The 19740-nt window shown below is 41.3% G+C and overlaps 1 protein-coding gene across 1 annotated transcript in view; it reads right to left on the bottom strand.

Annotated features, from left to right (window-relative positions):
- The window catches only part of ESYT3 (extended synaptotagmin 3), a 49169-nt gene extending 29482 nt beyond the window's left edge, over window positions 1-19687 (bottom strand). The window contains exons 1-5 of the mRNA XM_020779587.3: window positions 19083-19687; window positions 9799-9840; window positions 8191-8325; window positions 7703-7779; window positions 72-138 (exon numbers count right to left, since the gene is read on the bottom strand). Of these exons, the coding sequence (XP_020635246.3) occupies window positions 72-138; window positions 7703-7779; window positions 8191-8325; window positions 9799-9840; window positions 19083-19457 (696 nt within the window). The 5' untranslated portion in view covers window positions 19458-19687. The remainder of the gene's footprint in view (window positions 1-71; window positions 139-7702; window positions 7780-8190; window positions 8326-9798; window positions 9841-19082) is intronic.
- Between the last annotated feature and the right edge of the window lie 53 nt (window positions 19688-19740).

Raw genomic sequence — 19740 nt, 5'->3', positions numbered from 1 at the left:
GAAGGACAAACAATCTGTAATACGTGAAGTGGCAGAAACTGTTCAATACATACAAGTTGCACTGCACCCACCTGTATTCCTTTCACTCCTACTTTAAACTTGGATAATTCCATCTGAATTTCACAGTCTCCTATATAACTGAAAAAGAATTCAAGTTAGCATGCCATTAATTTGCAGGGATGGTGGTGGAAACCACCCTTGAAGAAACAAAAGGACAGGTGCCCTTTCTACTGTCTGAAAGGACTTTCCTTCGGTGCAAGTCCATTGCAACAGGATGAAAACTCAGCTACAAGCAAGAGGGTGTGGACCAGTCTCTGAGTCAATGAATTTTACAAGGTTCAAAACAAACACTTTTGGTAATATCCGTGTCCTTTTTGCCTTAGGAAAGTGGAAGCAGACAGAAACGTTTGTTTTTAACATTGTTCTTATTGTGTTTTAATATGATACTTGTTAAATGCTTTTAAAATATTACAGTTGTTTATTGTTTGGCTTTGTTCTTTGGCTTGAACTTTGTTCTTTTAATATGTAAACTGTCTTGGATCCTTCAGGAGAAAGGCAGCAAACAAACAAACAAACAAATAAAGCAAACCTGTTTTTAGCCAAATATTTTCTACTACATGATAGCACACTTTTTAAAACTAATGTTCTTTATCTTATTTTGAAGCAAGAACATCCTTAAATAACAGATTGTCCAAATAAATGATTTTCTTCTTTTATGGGCAGAAATCAAATGAGTATTTCTCCCAGATTAACCTTGTTGTTGTTGTTTAGTCATGTCCAGCTTTTCGTGACACCATGGACCAGAGCAAGCCAGGCCCTCCTGTCTTCCACTGCCTTCCAGCGTTTGGTTAAATTCATGTTGGTAGCTTCAATGACACTGTCCAGCCATCTCGTCCTCTGTTGTCCCCTTCTCCTCTTGCCTTCACACTTTCCCAACATCAGGGCCTTTTCTCTTCTCATGAGATGGCCAAAGTACTGGAGCCTCAGCTTCAGGATATGTCCTTCCAGTGAGCACTCAGGGTTGATTTTCTTACCATCTCTTAATTTCATTGTTCACTTTTTGACCAGATGAAAGACCAGCATCCATGATAAAATGGGTCAACAGATGCCTAAAACATGCATCCCAGCACACTTTTAATCCAGGAAATCTCACTGCAGGTTCACTGAAAATAGCTATATACTGTCAATGTGACTATTCCCTTCTTCATTTGATACGATATCAATAGCAATGCAAAAGGACATCTACAATGAAGAACCATTCTGATTTTGTGTTCACCACTGAAAGAAAGCTGGAAAAGGAGCCCTGATTCACAATAGGGCAACCGTCATAGCCTTTAGCAAATATCATTATTAGTATCGCTAGTAACATCAGTCAAGGAATCTACAAACTTTCCAGTGGATTTAGAATCAGAACGGCCCATAAAACTCAGAGAGGTGGTCAAGATAGCACTTGCTAATGAAAAACTGATGTCTAAATTCAGATTTAGAAGTTCCTGTTTCCTTAAGAGCTTACATTGCTTAAAAACAGCTGTGTGAAATCGAACTACACTCTCCAGAAAAAAACGTATGTGGAGGACCAATTGTTTTTTAAAACCTTTACTTAAAATTGCACATCCAAAGATGTGCCTAAGCACCTTTTTAAAAATAAAAATACGGGGGGGGGGGGGGGGAGCAGGGCACAACCGTTCCCATCATGTAGCATGATGATCATACCCAAATATGCCCATGGCAACAGTGGAATCATCCACACACATGGCAGAATACCAGAGGAAAAAAGCAGGGTAACTTTGCCAGGTGTTGCCAAGCGCCTGTTTGCTGCTAACCTGCTAAAAATACATTTTCCTCAGTTTATTGCCTTGGTGAATTTCTAGCGGTAAGCGACTTCCAAGTTCTCTCTACCTAGAAAGCCCAGGAAAGAGTTGCCATAGGTCAGAATTGACTTGATGGTATATAATCATAATTATGGACAGAAAGGTTTCACATTATCTTGCTGGTCACAGGGAGCATGACTGTGAACGAATACCTGCTCACAGATTTAATTGGAGCCCTATTTCTCAAACTACTTCCTGTGTCACAGCACCAGGCATATGCTATTAAATTCATCATGGCTCACTCATATATCCTCATCTGGTGAGCACAGGTATAAGTCACCTCTGGAGCATTTAAATGCCTTTGATTATCAGGTGACCGACACTCACAAGGACCTTGATTTCTAAGTAGTTTGGAAGGACTGCAAGGCATATCCATTTGGCAGGAAGAAATGCCTGCATCCTCTCAAGTGAAGCTTGTTGGCTACACAGACATGCATGTGCTCGTGCACACGAACACACAGAAGGGAAAAGAACTAGTAGTGTTTTGTCAAAGTATGATATAGTTTTCATGTAATTTTCTATTGTTGTTGTCTCCCCTAAACTGAGCTTAAACACTTTTTACGAAATAAATTCCAGAAAGATCCAGTGTTAGAATATTTGGTCAACCTTGGGAGACCCAGGCTCAAGTGTACTAAGCAGGGGGCTGGACCCGATGGTCTTATAGGGCCCTTCCAACTCAATTATTCTATGATTCTATGATAAATCCCAGCGAGCCATAAAATTCACTGGGTGACCTTAGCACAGTCACTCTCCTTCAACCAAACCCAGCACACATTTATTGTGAGAGAAAAAATCAAGGAGGACAAAAGCATGTACACTCCTGAAGATCACTGGAGAAAAACTGAGCTATACACTTAACTAAAAAATGAATAAATCATATTGAGCAGGTCAGTATGTCTTGAACATTGCTAGACTTTCAGGAAATTTCAGTCTTACCCGTTGCCTCTTAGCCACAATGGTCAGACTGCATGAGTGAAAGACAGACCAAGGAAATAATTTACATGGTTACATGACAACTAGTGTAATGTTGTGTATGTTACACATATGCATTTTTATATGCACTTATTTTAATAGGGCATTACAGCAATGAAGCAACTAGTCAGACTAACACAGCAGCACGTTCCAGTGTAAATACATTCAAGTGTTAATTTTCAATACCATATAAAAGTTGCTTAGATTAAACTAAATCACTTCTAAACAGAAAAGAAATATAATAAACAGCTAAGGGTCTTTATATATTACTCTGGAAATGGAAGAGCCTACAAGCGATGAGCCAGAATGGTAATGATGATGATTTGTCATGTTACTTGGGCATTTTTCTACCTGCAACTGTAGCCTTTGAGTGCTATTTTTCAGCAATTCCCACGAGGGGTAGAAAGAAGAAATGATACTTTGCTAAGATAACTATGCCCCGTATTTTCACTCTTACCAAGCTGCGGAGTGCAGCTATGCCACATATTTTCAGTCTTACCAAGCTCGAAACACACCGTTGGATAGACATGGAATGCAGATCTATATTCTACCCGAGGCAGTCTTGTATAGCTATGTGCAACAGAGCTGTTGCAAGGATGAAAACATCCTGGCTTGAAATGCTAGTAAGCAGTGCAATCTCCAGTGTGGCACAACAAGATAATAGCAAGCGTTTGTGAAGCAGGGTGGGGGGGGGCGTGTTCTTTTCCACCTCTGTCAGTCAAACACAGGTCAAGAAGGCTGAAGCCTCTGGGGAGTGGGCAAAATGTGATCTTCCAGATGTTTTTGGTTTGGAATTCTCAGAGGTCCATACTATTGACTCTGGATAGGGTTGATGGGAGTTGTAGGCAAACAGTAGCTGAAGTGCCACCACTGACCATTCCTGCCCTGAGTAATGTGACAGGTAAACAAACTTGAATGATTTCCTAGTTCCACGACATCATCACATTCTCTATGTGGTCTCTAGTGAGTTGACAGGAAGCACTGAAGAAGCCCTTTCAACTAACAGACAAAAAAAAGCTACCGAAACAACAGCAGATCAATGAAAACAACTGGCGTGGAAAATTCTCGAGACTGAGGAAGAGAGATTCTCCTTTTCCGGAGGAGACTCTAAACAGAAATGGACACAAATCAGCTTCATAAGGACAAGAAGAGAATCCTTGATGTTTGGTTTTCCTACTGCAGCATTTCCACAGCTTCAGGGAAGCTACAAACTAGCTTGTTTTTATTTGGTAATTAATCATTCGGAGAAAGCATGAGGTTGATTTGCAAAATAACAGTGAAGCCACAGAAAAGTCATGGTGGGGGGTGGGAGAATGTGTCTTTGCAGGGGAATACCATGTTTTTCTGTGTATAAAACAACACATTTTCCTAAAATAATTAAAGGAAAAATTGAGGATCGTTTTATACATGGAAGTAAGGAGGGGGGAGGAATCAAAGCGCTTTGATCCCTGCTTTCCCCTTCCACGTTTTGCAAAGAAAATGGAGGTATGCTTTCCCCCCTACATTTTAATTACAAAAGGTTTGTAACGAAAATGTAGGGGGAAAGCAGGAATCACTTTTCCCCTCCATTTTCTTTGCAAAACGTGGAGGGGGAAAGCAGCTTTTTGCAAAGATAGTGGAGGGGGAAAGCACTTTCTTGCGAAGAAAGAAATTTTGGGTTAGGAAAGTGGGGGCGGGTCTTATACATGGAAAAATACAGTAACTTTCATTACTTTTTAATTGCTAAGCCTTTCTGCCTCATCTGTTTCTTGCCCCCTGACTTCCCCCAAGACAGCAGCTTCCACCCTTGGAGACTCCCAACACCACCTCACAAAGAGTCATCAGAGCACCAGAAGCTATCAGCCTCTTCCCAACCATCAGCACTTCCTCAATAGCATGCATTTCCCTATATTTAAATCAGTTGGGGTCGGGTGGTTAGATTCCTCGATACTGAAACCAGCTGGGCATTGGCCACATTACCAGTGTCAACTGAAGACTCCAGCCACTCCCAGCTTTCCCCTAAACTGGAGGAAGAGTTTGGCACTTGGCTCCCAAGGCTGCATTCCCCAAGGTGCCTAACTGGACGAGCTGGTTTTTCTGTCCACTTGGATCCTCACCTTGCTGAAACTATTCCTTACTTATGAAGCAGGTAACCTCAAGGCAGCATCCTCTGTGAGTCATCCAGAGGCACTGTGGATACTAGAGAAGCGAGACTGACTTATTAGTAATGGGAACTGACTTCTGCACTCAAACTCGATCTCAGAGAACAGCACCACCTTATTTTTGCAAGCATTGCCAGGGGACAAATACCTGACTGGTACTGCTCCATTTCTCACCCAGCATCAACCACCCCATCTTCCTGAAGCATTTCAACAGTACACATTGCAAAGAGCTGGTTTCAACAACCCAGCAATCATGCAACACTTGATCAAAGTGGCTTTACTTGAATCTGCACCCTTACTAGATTCTCTATAAATGTTTTTAAACAATGCCTTTTAAAATCAATTATCAGTTTAATTGGGTTTTTTTTAGTATTATATTTTACATTGTTTTTAACTGTGTTTACTATGTTGTTTTATCTGACTGTGAGCTGCCTTGGATCTCCTGTGGGGAGAAGGTAGAATATAATAGGACGAAAAAAACAAGCAAATAAACAAACAAAGCAGGACTTGGAAAATCTAGTTTTCCTATCGGCTGTGGGAATTCTGAGAATTTTACTGCAAACAGTAACTTTTCCAATCTCTGACAGATATGAGCACAGACACCAAAATCTAGTAAGGGCAAAACTACCTTAAATCAACTAAGGTAGTGGTTCCCAGCTTTGGGTCCTCAAATGTTCTTGCACTACAACTCAAAGAAACCCTGGCCAGCACAGTTAGTGGGAAGGCGTCTGGGAGTTTGAGTCCCCAAGAACTTCTGGGGATCCAAGTTTGTGATCATTGAATCAGCTGTTGTTGTTGCGGTTGTGATGGGCCTCATGGTACAGTGGTTAAACTGTAGTATTAAAGTCAAAACTCTGCTGATGGTTAGCGTTCGATTCCAACAAATTCTGGCAGCTAGCTCTAAATTCATTCAGCCTTACAGCCTTCCGAGGTCAGTGAAATGAGTGCCCAGCTCACAGGGAGAGAGTAATGTGTAGCCCGTATAATTGTAAACTACCCAGAGAGACCTTTAAGCACTATGGGGAGGTATATAAGCAGCACACACTTTGATGATGGCAGCATCTGTTACAGAACTGCAATACAGTATTCAGAAGTACTCTCATTTCAGCTGTGTGTGTGTACCATGTACCTCATCTCATATTCTAGTGGTGGGATGTGGCTGCCTTGACTAGGAACATCAGAAGCTCAGCATCTATTTGCTATATCCTTTCAACTGGCCTCTTATTTCTTATCCTGATTTGTCTTCTTAAACAATCTTTTGTCATCAACACATTTTTCTCTCCCAGCTTTTAAACATTTTTACAGACATGGCACTCACTATAACACAGAACAGTACCATGTCCTTTTTTGTATTATTATGTTAGGTGTATACCACAGTATATTGTAAAACATATATTTATGCATTGATGGTTTTTTAAAATTCCATCTTCAAAATGATTACAGTTTTATGGTACAGCAGCACTATGCCACTCTTTAATTTTTAAATACGTATCTCCCCTCAGATATACAGATTTGATACTGGGTGGCTACTAGGTCATTTGCAAATGACTTTGTGTAAATGCACCATATTCACATTAGATAAACAGCAGAATCTCGTTTTTCTAATGGCATGTTTTGCCACACTAGCTATTGGGCAGAAATGTGTGGAAGAAGCTACTGACAAGTAATATCCCTCTCCCTGCCTGTGGGTAGATGCTGCAGAGAGACTGCAGCAAGTTTGAAAGTAACGGGCCATGTGTTACATAGAAATTTATAGCTACCCCTTCCCTTTTAAGCAATTATTAAATAGATATATAAAGTGTCACACATTAACTTGGGAATTGGTGCCTATTTCACAGTTTCAGCTTTTGTTAGATAAATAACCATAGAAGTTACTTCCTAACAAGTTCCGCATTGACTGACTGACTGACTGACTGACTGACTGACTGACTGACTGACTGATTGAGTGAGTGAGTGAGTGAGTGGTTTGATTTTTATACCACCCATCTGGCTGCTAAGGCCATTCTGGACAGTTTACCAACAAGATAAACAATAACATAATAACAAGGGTAATCTACAACATCCAAATAAAATATAAAAGGTACTAGACAAATTACACTAAAACCGCATAATAAACAGCATAATAAAATAAAATGAAAATTTCTCCAAACAACTACCAGAGTGTTCGAACATATACACTTTGAGAAGAAAGAGGAATGAAAACATTACACATTGCAACTGCAATGCTTTCCAGTTGAGAAAGGCTTTTGGTGGGGAAAAATTCTATCAGATGCCACAGTCAGCTCATTAAAGTAAGTTTTTTATGTTCTGCTGCACAATTAAGATACCTGATCAGACAATTTAGATATAGGTAAGAATACAGAAATCGGCAGTTTTAAGAGTCAACTAAAAACATGATTGTATGTTCAGGCCTTCCCTCCTGTCAATATTTAATTCTTTCTTTATTTTTTCTTTCATTTCTTATTGTATGTATTAAGGACTGTTTGTAAAATCCTTATGTTTTATCGTATACACCTTATTGGAAGCCGCCCAGAGTGGTCGACCAGACCAGGTGGGCGGGATATAAATAAATAAATAAATAAATAAATAAATAAATAAATAAATAAATAAATAAATAAATAAATAAATAAATAAACAAATAAACAAATAAATAAACAAACAAACAAACAAACAAACAAATAAATAAATAAATAAATAAATAAATACAGTTCTGTATACCATATCTGCAAGTCCAGGATCACTTGTCTTCTGCCAGCCTCTTTGGTGTAGGCCTTCACACCTTTGATTTTAGGGCACTGGAAGCAAATGAGACACATGGCAGTGTGGTTAGCTATAATGAGGACCAGCAAACAGACGGGACTCTGTCTATGGTTTTGAACAAAGAATACTCAAATATAAGGTTCAGAAATATCTAGTTCATTAGTAAGAAAAATGATACACAGCAAAAAGGTAAAGAAAATAATTTTCTAAAATGCAGGAATATCTTCCTCAAATTTGGCCTTTTCTTGTACTGAGTCTCTCTGTAAACAAGACAACCTTTTGGCATGGGCAAGAGGAAAATTCCACAAGCATATTCCATACACATTACATTTACCAGTTTCTAGTACAAACTACCACACTGTTCTATAGCTCTACAGAGCCTACAAGCAGCAGGCCCAATGATCAACGAGTTAAAAAGTTCATTTGCAGCTTTGTCAAAACTTTACCTTTTCTCCAAAGTGGGTTTTGGTGAATGTACATGTTTTCAGGTGCACATGCTTTGCTCTTATTTTTGGTTCAACGACTTCCTTAAATGTTTTTTCCATAATGGCTCCAAAGTAGGGCCAGACCTGTTCAAGGACCTACACACAAAAGAACACACTTAGAAGAAGTGATTAAAAACTGAATTGCATGGAAAGCCACTACTGTAGTTTAAGTGTTTAAGCCTTTAAGACCAAGGTAACAATGTAACTTAATTTTATTTATTAAATACATTCAGATTGTTAAAAATATAGACAATACATTAATTGCAAGGATTACACGGAGAGCACATTATGTAGTATAAAGCTTATATCAATTGTCACCTGTTCAAAGAGTCAGTCGCCTCCAGAAACAAAACGAATCTTTTGAGTGTGAGAAATCTAACCACAGAAGATGTAAAAAAACAATGTAGCTCCTCCAAACCACCTAATGACATTTTAAAATTAGCAAGTCTTAAGACAAATAATTTATTTATTTTATTTATTCAAAATATTTTGCCCTGCCTTTCTCCTTAAAAGGACCCATAGTGGCTTGCATCTTTAAAAAGACAACATTTAAAGCTAAAACAGAAAGTATATAAATATTAAAAAGAATTAAACAAGTATTATATTTAAAAGGGTAAACAAAATCAATACTAAGAACACATTTTAAATCTTCAGAGCACAATTATTTTCAGACTTGAAACCCAACCTATTTGTCTCAAAGCCAATATGATGTTGATACTTTATGCAACTGTGCTTCCAGCCAGAGGGATTGTAACACTAGCAATCAAAGGGCCTTGTGCATTGATTCTGGCTTTCCTGCTTAATATTTGTTGGTAAGAAAGAAGATATAGTATGAAAATCCAAGAGGACTGCAAATTTGTGAGGATGATAATGATGACACCTGACAAAATTAGGTGAATGTTGCAGTTAGTACACAATAAAAATTAATTTGGAAGCACCCCAAGAAAACATTATACTCAAACAATGTATTGCTGATAATTGAAGAAGAATACAAGATCTCAACACTTCAATATTCTAGAGCAGGGGTCTCCAAAGTACAGCCCACAGGCCACAGCCAGCCCGCCCATGATGCAGGTGTGAGTGCGAGCGGGCGTATGTGCGTGCAGGTGTGTGCATGTAGATGGGTGTGCGGGCAGATGGTAGTGCATGCGGGTGGAAGTGTGTGCAGATGAGCAGGTGTGCATGTGCGTGGATGGGAGTGCATGTGGGTGGGTGGGACTGAGTGTACTCATATGCATGTGTTCCTTTGGCCCTTGAAAATATATTATGTGGCCCTCCGTGTGAAAAGTTTGGAGACCCCTGTATCTGAGGAACACTTAGAAAGGCAAGTACTAACAGCTTCTCTTAACTACTGAAGGATTTTAATCAACAAATGCTGAATCAAGCCCTGATGTTTGCACTGTGTGTGTGTTCTGTGCTGTCAAGTTGGAACCTACTTCTCGTGACTCTAAGACGGCTTTCAAGATACTGTAAATGAGATATTGAAGGAGTGGTTTTACCAGTTCCACACCTCCCTAAACACTGGTCTATGTATATATTTGTAAGGATAAAATTCATCCAGTCTCTTACCTTATTCAGCCATTCCACCCGTTCAATATCAGGGAAGTTAACCTGTCAAGCAAGGGCAAACAAAAGTAACATAAGATCTCATTTTGCTAAGTAATTTACTAGAAAAGATGCAATTAAGATCACAGGGCTAACAGGACACTAATGAGAAGCTGTAGTGCACTATATTATTATCAGCTTATTTTCAGTACAAGGGGAAATCGGTTAGAGTTTCACTGGTGCTCACGTAAGGTTTATAAAATTTGCTGAGACTAACTGCAGTGAATTAATGAGGTGCTGGGTTGCATCCCTGGTCACACACCTGACCGTGCCATTCTGTCATTTAGCCCAAATTCTCCACAGCATGTAATACAAACACTAACAGTATTCTAATCTTAGTGTTTATGCTTCTTTGGTTAAACTTTTTATATGTTCCTAATCTCTGAGGGAGGATCCAAGGCAGCTTGCAACATGATTTAAAAGCAACAGAATTAAAATGCAACAAGAACAGGTTACATACCTGTAACTGTTCTTTGAGTTGTCATCTGTAAATTCACGTACATGGGTACTCCTGCACCTGTGCAGATGATCTCAGGAACATTGCACAGCTTTAACCCCTCTGCTCAGCATATACACCATTCCACCCAAGAGGTGCTTGGCTAACTTATAGGGCAATAAAATTGCTTTCACTACCCATTTCGACAGTCTCTATGACACTTGTTTACTGTTTTTGTTTCCTAGATAACAGTCTATTTGTTTTCCTAAAATAACTTGTTCTATCAATGGAGAATGTAAGAGCACACCTGACATCCAGTGTTTGAAGTGTCTTTTCTAGGAATGTGTTGGGTGCTGGAAAAAATGTAGGTTAACACTAAATGGCTGGTTCCTATGAAAACTCAAAAGTACCTTAAGTACGAAGGAAATGTCCATAAACAACATCACCTTATCTTTATGAAACGGCAAGTAAGGCTTGTCACAAGGCAATGCAGCCAACTCACTTGCACACCTAGTCAAAGTTATGACCGCCAAGAATACAGTTTTGTAAGTCAGATGGCTCAAACAAATCAAAGCCAAAGGTTTGAATGGAGGCTTTGCGAATTGAATTAAGACTGTAGCTTAAAGTGTTTAAGACTTTAAGACTCTGGTAACAATGTAACTTTATTTTACTTATTAAATACATTCAGACTGTTAAAAATATAGACAATACATGAATTGCAAGGATTACACTGAGAGCACATTATGTAGTATAAAGCTTATATCAATTGTCACCTGTTCAAAGAGTCAGTCATCTCTAGAAAAAAATGAATCTTTTGTTTGTGAGAAATCTAACCATAGAAGATGTGAAAAACAACGTAGCTCCTCCAAACCACCTAAATGCAAGACAGTAACTACAGGGCTGGCTCTCCACGAATTCAGATCCTTTCTTGATGGACATGTCCAGAGAGTTCAGCTTGAAGAGAAGTTAGTGTCCCCATGGACCCTCCCTTGTGGGGTTCCCTGGAGGGGGTTGTCCATGACCCCAAGACTTTTCAGCATCTATGTAGGACCACTGGGAGAGGTCATCTGGAGTTTTGAAGTATGTTGTCATCAGTTGCCTGATGACACACAATTCTTTCTCTCCTCTACATCCTCTGCAGCAGATGCTTTCCAGGTGCTGGAGCACTGCCTAGTCTTGATATTGGGATGGACTAAGGCTCATGGGTTGAAACCGAACCTGGATGACAGAAATCCTGTTGGTTGTGGGCCCCCCGAGACAGATTGGAAGGTTATATGCCTATATTAGGTGGAGTTACTCTTCCTCTTAGGGATCAAGTAAATAACTTGGGGGGGGGTGATCTTAGACCCAGCCCTTTCCTGGAAATATCAAATATTGGCTGTGGTGAGGTCAGCCTTCAATCAGCTTCACCTCATTGCCCAGTTATGCCCCATCCCAACAGTAGGTCCTTGATGTCACTGGTCCAGGAGCAGGTGATCTCAAAGATTGACTATGGCAGTGCTCTGAGTGTAGGACTCCCCTTGAAGCTGACTCAGAGACTGCAACAGGTGCAGAATGGGATGGTCAGGCTAATCACTGAGGTGGCAAAGTTTGATGACATTTCCCCACGGCTGGCTCAGCTGTATTGGCTTCCTGCACCTTTCCAAGCCAGGTTCAAGATGTTGGTCTTCATATACAAAGCCCTCAAACCCAATCCAATAAAAGGTGGGACCACGTTATTTGTCTGAATGCCTCCCCTGGAGAACATCAGCCCATGCCACCCAATCCACTCAGGTCAGTCTTCTATGGGTGGCAGAGGAAGGCAAAGAAGGCCTCCACGAGGAGTTGAGCCTTCTTAGTATTGGCCCCAAATCTGTGGAACAGCCTTCCTGTGGAGATTTGTCAGGCCCTCTCCCTCCCAGCCTTCAAGAAGCTCTTAAATACTTGCTCCTCAAATAAGTCTTTAGAGAGATTCTATCCCTGTAGTAATTGTGAACATGGTTTACTAGCTGGCCATCAATGGGTCTGTTTGTTATGGGATGTTTTACTGGACTGGGTTTATTTGGGATTTGATGGGGGAGGGGTATATATTATTGTCAACCACCCAGAATAATGTTTTGCACTAAATTGCCTGGTATACAAATAACAGAAATAGTAAATAATAAATTGCGTGGTATACAAATAACAGAAACAGTAAATAATAAATAAATACTGCTGCTACTTCATCTTATAGTTATTGTTCAGAGACAGGGACACAGCTCTGTGACCCTAAATATGTTCCATGCAACCTCAGTTACACAGAGTTTAAGCCACAGCTCTGAATAGCTTCTGGTTAGACAATGCCCGGCTATATGAATCAATAATCTGACCCAGTACAGGGAAGCTTCATTCCACTGAACCATGCTGTATCTCTTCTTTGAACTACAGAGAGACCACTTAAAGTACTACTTTTAATGCTAATCACATATCATATATTCCTAGTATACTGCTATGCAGACAAACCTTGTCTTTACAAGTTGTTATTAATTTTTCCATTTCCCTGTTTAGACAAGATAAACAAGTTCACTGAAATTCCATTCTATCATTTCACTGCACAGCTTGTGAACTGGCAGAGATACAATACTATTGATGTTTAGTTTAAAAAATGATGAACACCACAGAGACCAGGTGTTTTCTGTCCTGTGACAAAACCTCTATGTAGCAAATCAGAATTTATTCATACCATAGAATGCCCTGTTTTAAAATCAATAAGATTACCGCTCATTACTTCAATATATAACAGAATCCTGTATCCCATTTTAATACACTTCTTAGATACTATAATTAACTATTCAAGAATTATTTCTACCTAGATGATGGTCAACATATATCTAAATCAATAGGGGTCAATTGATTTTTTTTTCCAAGGGGGAAACTGGTTTGGACATGTATCAAAAAAAATGCATTTGATCTGGAGTGAGATGAAAAGAGGCACATTCTCAAGCTATGGAGCTGCTCAACTTTATATTAGATTTCTCATTAAACTTCATACTATCATACTGTACTGATTTAAACAACATAAAGGTAGGGTAATAGCTATGACCCTACTTAGCAGCAGGAAAAGAGGAAGACCCACTATGAATTGGATTGATTCCCTAAAGGAAGCAACAGGCTTGAGTTTGCAAGAGCTGAACAAGGCTATTGAGAACAGGACATTCTGAAGACTGCTAATTCATGGGCTTGCTATAAATCAAGGGCAACTTGACAGCACATAACAGCACGCAATAACAGGTATATGACACTTTCAAGTCTTCAAAGTGTTTCATAGTTTTGCAAGCAAGAACAGTATTACTGTACTTTCTTTCCCATATTGTAAATGAGAAGGCTAAGAGAAAGTGGAATCTCTGGAGAGCATAAACTGGGCATAATCTGTCATTAGAAGAGAGTGTTCCTTAACTGATTAAAGCATCTGAATACACAGCAGATGCTTTCCTCACCTCATATACTTTGCAAATTATCCTACTTTGTTTTGTGATTGCTCTTAACCACAAGTTAAGTCTGATATCTGAGACCAAATACAGTGGTGCCCCGCAAGACGGGCGCTCCGTTTGATGACAAAATCGCATCACGACGATCGCAAAACAATGTTCCCTATGGGGGAATTTCGCTTTGCGATGATCGGTTCCCTGCTTCGGGAACTGATCATCGCAAAGCAATGATTTTTTAACAGGTGATCGGCGGGTTCAAAATGGCCGCTGAGTAAACAAAATGAATGCCCGCTGTTTTCTCGCACGGATTCCTCGCTGCACAGGCAGCAAAAATGGCCGCGCTATGAAGGATCTTCGCTGGACGTTGAGTTTGAAGCCCCTAGGAACGCATTAATCTGGTTTTAATGTGTTTCTATGGGCTTTTAAAAATCACATCATGACATTTTCGTTCTACAGTGATTTTGCTGGAACGAATTCACGTCATGATGCGAGGCACCACTGTAATGTGCATCAATCATGTTTTTCCAACACTAAAATGCCCTTAGTTGTAATCACAGAGATTACTTGGTGGGCGAAGTGGCAGTATGGGGAACTCTAGGCGAAAGTGACCATGTCCTTCTAGAATTCTTGATTTCAAAGGAAACGAAAGCAGAATGTATCCACACATGTCTGCTGAAATTTTAAAAAGCCAATTTTAATAATCTCAGAACAAAGATAAGTAAGGTCCCATGGCAGGAGATCCTAGCAAGAAAAGGAGTCCAAGAAGGGTGTGAGCTTCTAAAAAAAGAAATTCTAAAGGCACAACTCCAAACAACTCCAACAAGAAAAAAAGGGGGGAGGTGGCAAAAAAGGCCAGTGTGGCTTCACAAAAAGCTCAAGGAGGACCTAACCCCCCCCAAAGGCATGTACAGGAAGGGCCGCCAAGGATGAGTACAGACAAGTAGCAAGGAAATGCAGGGATGGCATTAGGAGGGCAAAAGCTGAGAATGAGCTGAATGTAGCACGTTACAAAGATTGTACAATGCTAAATAAAGTTTGTTTTGCATTCCAATGTCAGGTAGTATCATTCTAAAAAGATTATAAGCAATAAATATTACAGATTAAAATGGCCAGGATTTTTTTAGAGGAGCAAAGGAAGACACACACGTGTGGAACCAATGCATAAAGATTTAGTATTTTAGATCTATATTTTCCTTTTTTACTACACTCGTCAAAGAGGTTCACAGTATTTACATATATACAATAGATACGCCATGAATCACACACTTAAACTCCTACCACCACTCAAAAAACAAACAAACAAAACCCACACTGTAATGAACAGGAGCTAGAATCTGATTTTAGATCTGCTGCTGGCATTAAATGACTGGATAGCAGGGAGGGGCCACTCTATCTGAAACAGAATACAGTACATATTCTTTATCATGCTTTGGAGATTCATATTCAGTCACAATAAATCACTGTGATTTTTAATAATATTTGTATATCCCCAAATGACACTTTTTCCAGTGCCATTCCCTTTATTATGCCAGCCAATGAGCAACATCTGCAAGTACAACTTCTAGTCAACATATCTTTGATTTTCCCTGTGGTATGCCTTTTACAGGAGCACCTCAGATTCAGAGGTGTACATGGAAAATGTACAGTGAAAATAAATGCTCTAAACTTTGGCACCCTTTGTTACTCTGCAGTGGAAGTCACAACATCCAAATAACTGGGTTGGAACAGCTGCAGAAAGCCATGTAAATCCCTATTGTTCAACACAAAATGACCCAGGAACTTTGAAGTGAATGACTTTAAGGAGCAATTAGATGTAATAATTATATAGCATGTCTATGCTGACCAACAGCCACAGCTATTGTACTCCATTATTTGGGAGTAAGCATCTCTGGAAAGAGGAATTATTCCATTAATAAAATGCTTCTGACTAAACACAACCACCTTAGGTCTGGGAGGAAGGTGAGAAGCAGATTCAATAAAAGAAAAACCACAAATATGGCATTAGGTGTGCTCCTGAAACCTCCACAGGTGAACCACAATGAAACAGGTTGAAGGATCACTGTGATATCACAGTAGATTGGGTTCTGGTTCCTAGTATTTTAAATAGAAGAAAGAAAATTGCAAAGAAGCAAAACTTAATTTGCCGTGACTGGTTCATGCCCAGTGGCATTGCTTCCATATCTTCTTGCTTTTGCTGGCAGATCAGAACAGGTAGCAAGTCACACTCACACTGATCTGCCCGTGAGTGATCAACAGATCCATCTATTACAGTGATGCCTCGCTAGACGATGTTAATCTGTTCCACTGAAATCGCTGTTTAGCTAAATCACTGTCTAGTGAAAAGCATTTCCTTATTGGAATGCATTGAAATCTGTTTAATGTGTTCCAATGGGGAAGAATCATCGTTGTCTAGTGAAGATTGGCCATAGGAAAGCCACTTTGCAAGCCGCCGATCAGCTGTTTAAATAGCTATCTTGCGAAGCTTAGGTCCCGAAAACACCTGTTTTGTGAGTGCGGAGGGAGCTGTCAAAATCGTTGTCTAGCAAAAATTAGTTTGTAAGGCAGGGACCAAACACTGTCCAGTCAGTGAAATTCCCCCATAGGAACCACTGGTTTGCGAATCGCTATAGCAATCGCAAAAAGTCAATGTCTAGTGAAAAAATTGTCATGCAGGGTAACTGTCTAGCAATGCACCACTGTATTTCCTACCTACCACCAAGACAGAAAAGGCTGGAGTCCACATTTCATGAAGCTTTCAGTGGTTTTGCCCAAGATGTCCACCACTTGGCGGGAAAGGTGAAAAATACTGATGAAAGTTTAACACTGACCACTTAGCTTTAAGCCTCTGGCATCACTTCTAGGGTCACATAGGATTATCTCGCCCCACTCTTCCAATGCCCTGCTCTACAAATGGAGACTTCTTCAAAGAATGGCACTGTGGATCAAAGTGGCCATGGAGCTTTTGTAGGCTGGTGTCTCAGGTGAAGGTTGATGGCCTGCCTCGAATGACAGAATGTCTTGGTCCAGCCCTGCTTGTGCTAGTCACTCGCCCTCTCTGAGAGCCAAAACAGATGTGACAATGAGAACTTTGCAGTTAGAACTGATGCTTACTTCTAAGCACTAAGATTATCCTTCAACTTCTTTCACACTGCAGCCACTAGTGCAGACCAGGGCAAAGTGCGGCTCGAGGGCCACATATGGCCCGCAAGCCGTTCCTGTCCGGCCCGCGGACAGTTTTGAACATCAAAACCATTTATAGCTTTTTGTCTAAACTTGATCAATTGCTTATCTTTAACATACCGCAAAAAAACCTCTTTAGTATTTGTGATGATTAACAAGTTTAAAATAAAAACAATCATAACATCATTGTTTCTTTTTATTTTTAAATCAATTTGGTTTGGCCCCCGAACACAGTTCAGATTTTTCATGTGCCCCCCCCATAGAAATTAATTGCCCACCCCTGCACTAGTGGAAGCTTTCCCATTAAGGGGAGGTAGGGCATACCTCCCCACTTGAAAGCTTGAAAGTATGGTAGAGGCGACCCTTTCCCTCAGGGCAAAATAAAACTAAAATAGCGCAGAAGCCTACCAAATGAATAGAACTGACTTCTATTAAGATAGATATTAAATGTAAAGGGGTTGTGCCACCATGGCATAACAAGGCAGGGGAAATACCAAACCAAACCTTTGTTAGACCCACCAACTGTTGACATCTGTTTCCATTCCGTTAGCTATCTTTCTCTGCCACACCCAATGCGCACCAGCTGCAACTGACAAACATAGCAGTACTGAAGATGCATCCCTGGAGGGATCACCACCTCACTGCAAAGCTACATGCCTCTTCTGTTTCGATTTTCAACCTCAGTATTCCTCATCTGGAAAACTGGAGTTTTAATTGGTTACCTTTTATCGAATCTCTGTGCAGCTCTCAGTTTTAGAGATTTTTTTAAAAAAGAATCCCTGTAAAAACTTAAAAGCAGATTTGGTTCATACCTATATATGTAAGTCATCACAATGCGTATCGGTCCTGGGATACAAAATTTCTGTCCCCAATTGCAACTTTGCGTTGAGTGGTAAATTTATCACTAATATATATAACTCGTACAAGCTTGAAGTTTGCACAGTGTTGAACCAGACCATTCTGCCTCTTAAAGCCTTTTCTGGCACACACAGTAGGTATATTACCTGGATCAAGGTTTTACAGTTGCCCATATATTGCATACAACACAGTGGCACAATAAAATATAGGAATTTTGTGACAGTTTCAGTCCAGGAACTAAAGCTATCCAGATGACTGGAGGGGAAGGTTCAAGGGTTTGTTTTTAATTGGTTCCAAGAATGAAGGCCACATCTACAGCAGGAAAGCACTAAAACTTCAGAAGACCCATTAATTTTTGGCAAGCCTGGTTCTAAATGGGCCCTAACTGACACAATCCATTGTCACAGACCTCTATGTACAGGAATGCCTTCACCTCCGTCATCTCAAGACTGTCAATGGATCCTCCCTGTGTAATTTAAAAAGGGAACAGGTAACATTTGTCTTTTGAATATTCTCCTATGACAACATGGCATTCCAGCTGTAGTAATGTTGGCAATTATAACTGACAACACCTCCAGTTTTTACAAGATGAACTACTTTTCTATAGAGGAGGAAAAACAGTTCTTAACCCTCTACAGCACCAAAAGTCCAAAATACACCAATAAGTGAACTGCAGTCACAATACATTTTGAAGGGTCAGATTTCCTATACATCAAATATTTATATTTAGTGACCCACAAAATCAAGGTACAGTACTCAAACTTTGATCCTCTGAAATCCAAAAGACATTGAGGAACACCTATTAACCTCACAGATTTTGCTCACCCTGCCCAGCTGGCACAGCCCTTGACAAAGCACTCATACTGGCCACATCGGATGAAGCCCCCCCCCCTTTTACAATCTGGGTCCCTGTATGCTGGGGAATTTACCCACAGAAATCACTATGCAGATATTTCACCTACCAGTACCTGAGTCTTAGGCAGTCAGACAGCCACAGACATGACTTCAAAGAGCCTGAGAAAGTTTGGTGTTTTGGAATTACAGTTCCCAGACTCCCCCGTCCACTGGCAAGGGGATTCTGGGAGTTGTAGTCCAAATCATTCTGCTTCTCCCTGTGCTCTAGTCAGGAACAGAAGACAGTGGTTTGATTTCAGAAAAGAAACACTTGCAAAACAGCAAGCCTTGAATGAGGGCAGACTCGCACGTTAGGATAGGATCGCGGCACAGGAAATTTTCTAGGGATTCCCTCGTATGACCCAGTGCCTTCAAGTGAGCCGAGAAGCTCTGAGCGGACCTGAACGGCGCCTCCTCGGCGGCCACTTACTTACCCAGGCCGGCAGCTGCTGCAAGGCGATCCCCTGGCTGATGGCTCGCTTCTCGTCCTCCGCCAGCCCGAAGGCGGCCAGCAAGCGAGAGCGCTTCGCCCGCCGGTTCCTCCGCCACCACATCCAGAAGAGCAGAGCGATCAGGACCCAGCTGGTGCTGAGCCCCAAGTACCCGGCCAGGTAGACCGGAGCGAGGCACAGCAGCGCCCGAGCCCCGTAGGAGCCGGCTTCGCGCGCCAAAAGGGAGAAGAGGGGCTTCGGCGCCCAGGCGGACCGCGGGGGCTCGTCTTCCTTCGGCTCCATCCGGCCGGGACCCGGAGCGTTCTCAGCGCCCGGCTGCCCCCGCTGGGGAGCGGGAGCCGGAGCCGGCGCAGGCATGGGTGGGGAGAGAAAGCCAGGCAGGGCAACGGCGCTCGACCCGGTCCAGAGTCACCAAGCAGCTCCCTCGGTCGCTCCCTGCCGCCCAGCGCGTGCCCGAAGAGAAGGCAGCGCGCGCTCCCCCGGCTGATTTGCCCGCCGCTCGGCCAAGTCAAAGGGAAACGTCGGTCCAGGTGTTGTTGTGGTCGCTGGCCCCGCCCCTCCCGGTTCCTCTCAAGGGACAGGATAGGAGGGCAGGTGAGGGGACAGGTGAGGGGCGGAGTCTCGGCCGCCACCTCACAGA

The sequence above is a fragment of the Pogona vitticeps genome, chromosome 1 (assembly GCF_051106095.1).
Source record: "Pogona vitticeps strain Pit_001003342236 chromosome 1, PviZW2.1, whole genome shotgun sequence".
NCBI classification, from domain to species: domain Eukaryota; kingdom Metazoa; phylum Chordata; class Lepidosauria; order Squamata; family Agamidae; genus Pogona; species Pogona vitticeps.
Note: the sequence above shows the minus strand (reverse complement) of the source record. Positions and strands in the feature narration are given on the sequence as shown.